We start from the raw sequence: 2316 nt of genomic DNA, 5'->3' as shown, positions 1-2316 counted from the left end.
GAAACGAATCATCAGCTCGGAGATTGCAAAAATTTACGGTCCGCTCGGTCTGCTCGCACCGGTGATTGTTCGGGCCAAGATGCTACTTCAACGAATATGGTCGTCGAAAATCGATTGGGATGAATCACTTCCGATCGAGTTACATACAGAGTGGGAAAGGTATTATGCCCAATTACCCTTATTAAACAACGTCAGGTTCCCACGCAAGGCAATAATCGAGTCCGCAATGGAAATTGAACTGCATGGTTTCTGCGATGCCAGCGAAAAGGTTTACGGAGCCTGTATTTATCTTCGAACCCTTAACACCAACGGCCGTGTTTGGACCCAACTTTTAACCGCAAAATCGAAAGTCGCCCCACTCAAGTGCCAGACCATTCCTCGGCTGGAGCTGAGCGGAGCACTCCTTCTTACGTCCCTGATGTCGACAATACAACAAGCCCTATCACACAAAATTACTCGAACTATCTATTGGACCGATTCCACTATCGTCCTCCATTGGCTCAATACATCACCTCACACCCTTAAAACATTCGTCGCTAACAGAGTCTCCGAAATTCAAACAAAAACCAGCATCCGTGATTGGCGCCACGTTCCTACCGACGACAATCCCGCGGACTTAATATCACGCGGCCAAACACCCGAAGAGTTTCTGCGCCCAACCATCTGGCAGCACGGTCCTGTATGGCTCTACCAGTCGGAAGGCTATTGGCCGACATGGGCGCTAACACCGCAAATTGAAGTACCGGAGCAGAAGGGGGCGATTTGTCTGTCCACAAACCCCGCCGATTACTGTCTGTTGCAAAGGTATTCATCCTGGCCCAAGTTGATACGAATCATAGCTCGTTGCCTCCGTTGGAAACAGAAAAGGAACCGAGCGGCACCCCTAACCGTTACTGAATTACGCATAACGCACAATAAACTGATAAAATTGTTGTAAAACATCCATTTCTCCGAGGAAATTCGCACACTCCAAAAAGATCGGAACGCGGCGATAAAGGGTAAGCTCACGCGACTCAATCCGTTCATAGACAAGGAAGGAATATTGCGAGTCGGGGGTCGACTCAGTCATTCGTCGATGACCTTCGCCCAGAAACATCCCATAGTATTACCTAAGTCATCCGTTACAACACGCATCATAGACCACGAGCACAAGATCCACATGCATTCCGGAACGCAGGCTACGTTATACGCAGTAAGACAAAGATACTGGCCCGTTGACGGTCGAAGTCAAGTATGGCGGGCGATCAAAGGCTGCGTCCGCTGCTGCCGCGCTCAACCACCGCCGGTAGAATACGTGATGGGTAATCTGCCGGAGGCGCGAGTAACGGAATCTCGCCCATTTACAAACGTCGGCGTCGATTACTGCGGGCCGTTCCACATCAAGGAAAAACGAGATCGTAACCGTCGTCAGATAAAAGTATACGTAGCCATTTTCGTATGCCTAGCAATTAAAGCGGTACACATCGAGCTCGTTGACGATCTCACTAGCGAAGCCTTCATCGCCGCTCTTCGCAGATTTATCGCTCGACGAGGCTATTGCTCCACCATCCATTCTGATAACGGCACCAACTTCAGAGGAGCAAGCAACGAATTACGAGAGCTTCACGATTTATTACCATGGGACGATCACAAGGAAAAAGTAACCGCATTTTTAGCCGACAAACAAATCGAATGGCGCTTCATTCCCCCTCATTCGCCGCATTTCGGTGGGTTATGGGAAGCAGCGGTGAAGTCATTTAAACGCCACCTCAGGCGTGTAGCCGGCAACGAGTTACTCATCTCTGAACAATTGAATACTCTTATCATAGAAATAGAAGCAGTCCTCAATTCCCGCCCGCTAACTCCTATCTCCACCGATCCAAATGATCTCCTAGTCCTCACTCCCGGACATTTTCTCATTGGCGATTCACTAATGTGCTTACGTGATCGAGATTTCGAGACATTCCATCGAACCGACTCTCCAGATGGCAGCATATCCAACAGCTTAAACAGCATTTTTGGAACCGCTGGCATAAGGAGTATTTGAACGAGCTAACCAACCGCAATAAGTGGAGGAAGGGTGGACACGGCATCCAAAAAGGCACAATCGTCATCCTCAGAGAGGACAACGTTCCCTCCATGCATTGGCCTCTGGGCCGAGTTATCAAGGTTCATCCAGGCGCCGATGGTGTCATCCGGACAGCTACAGTTCAGACGGCAAAGAGCGTTTTGGATCGGGCCGTCAAAAGGCTTGTCCCACTGCCAATTCAATCCGATCTCGAGAAACCCGAACAACTAGCCACCGAGACGAACTAAGATGGGAACTTCAACCACATC

General features: G+C 49.5%; 1 protein-coding gene across 1 annotated transcript; it reads left to right on the top strand.

The window, feature by feature from the left end:
• The first annotated feature begins 79 nt into the window (after window positions 1-79).
• On the top strand, window positions 80-1814 carry LOC117239823. Its single transcript, XM_033505657.1, has 3 exons — window positions 80-791; window positions 1029-1726; window positions 1809-1814. The coding sequence occupies exons 1-3, from the start codon at window positions 80-82 to the stop codon at window positions 1812-1814; spliced, it is 1416 nt and encodes a 471-aa protein (XP_033361548.1).
• Window positions 1815-2316: the final 502 nt, after the last annotated feature.

Source organism: Bombus vosnesenskii, unplaced genomic scaffold (assembly GCF_011952255.1).
Source record: "Bombus vosnesenskii isolate JDL3184/JDL3185 unplaced genomic scaffold, Bvos_JDL3184-5_v1.1 scf7180000014310, whole genome shotgun sequence".
NCBI classification, from domain to species: Eukaryota; Metazoa; Arthropoda; class Insecta; order Hymenoptera; family Apidae; genus Bombus; species Bombus vosnesenskii.
Note: the sequence above shows the minus strand (reverse complement) of the source record. Positions and strands in the feature narration are given on the sequence as shown.

Bases quoted from the DNA above. Each gene is read 5' to 3' on its own strand.
- LOC117239823 (XM_033505657.1), top strand. From the start codon at position 80: ATGCTACTTCAACGAATATGGTCGTCGAAAATCGATTGGGATGAATCA. The intron at 792-1,028 runs GTCTGTTGCAAA...ATCCGTTCATAG, and splicing joins CACAAACCCCGCCGATTACT to ACAAGGAAGGAATATTGCGA.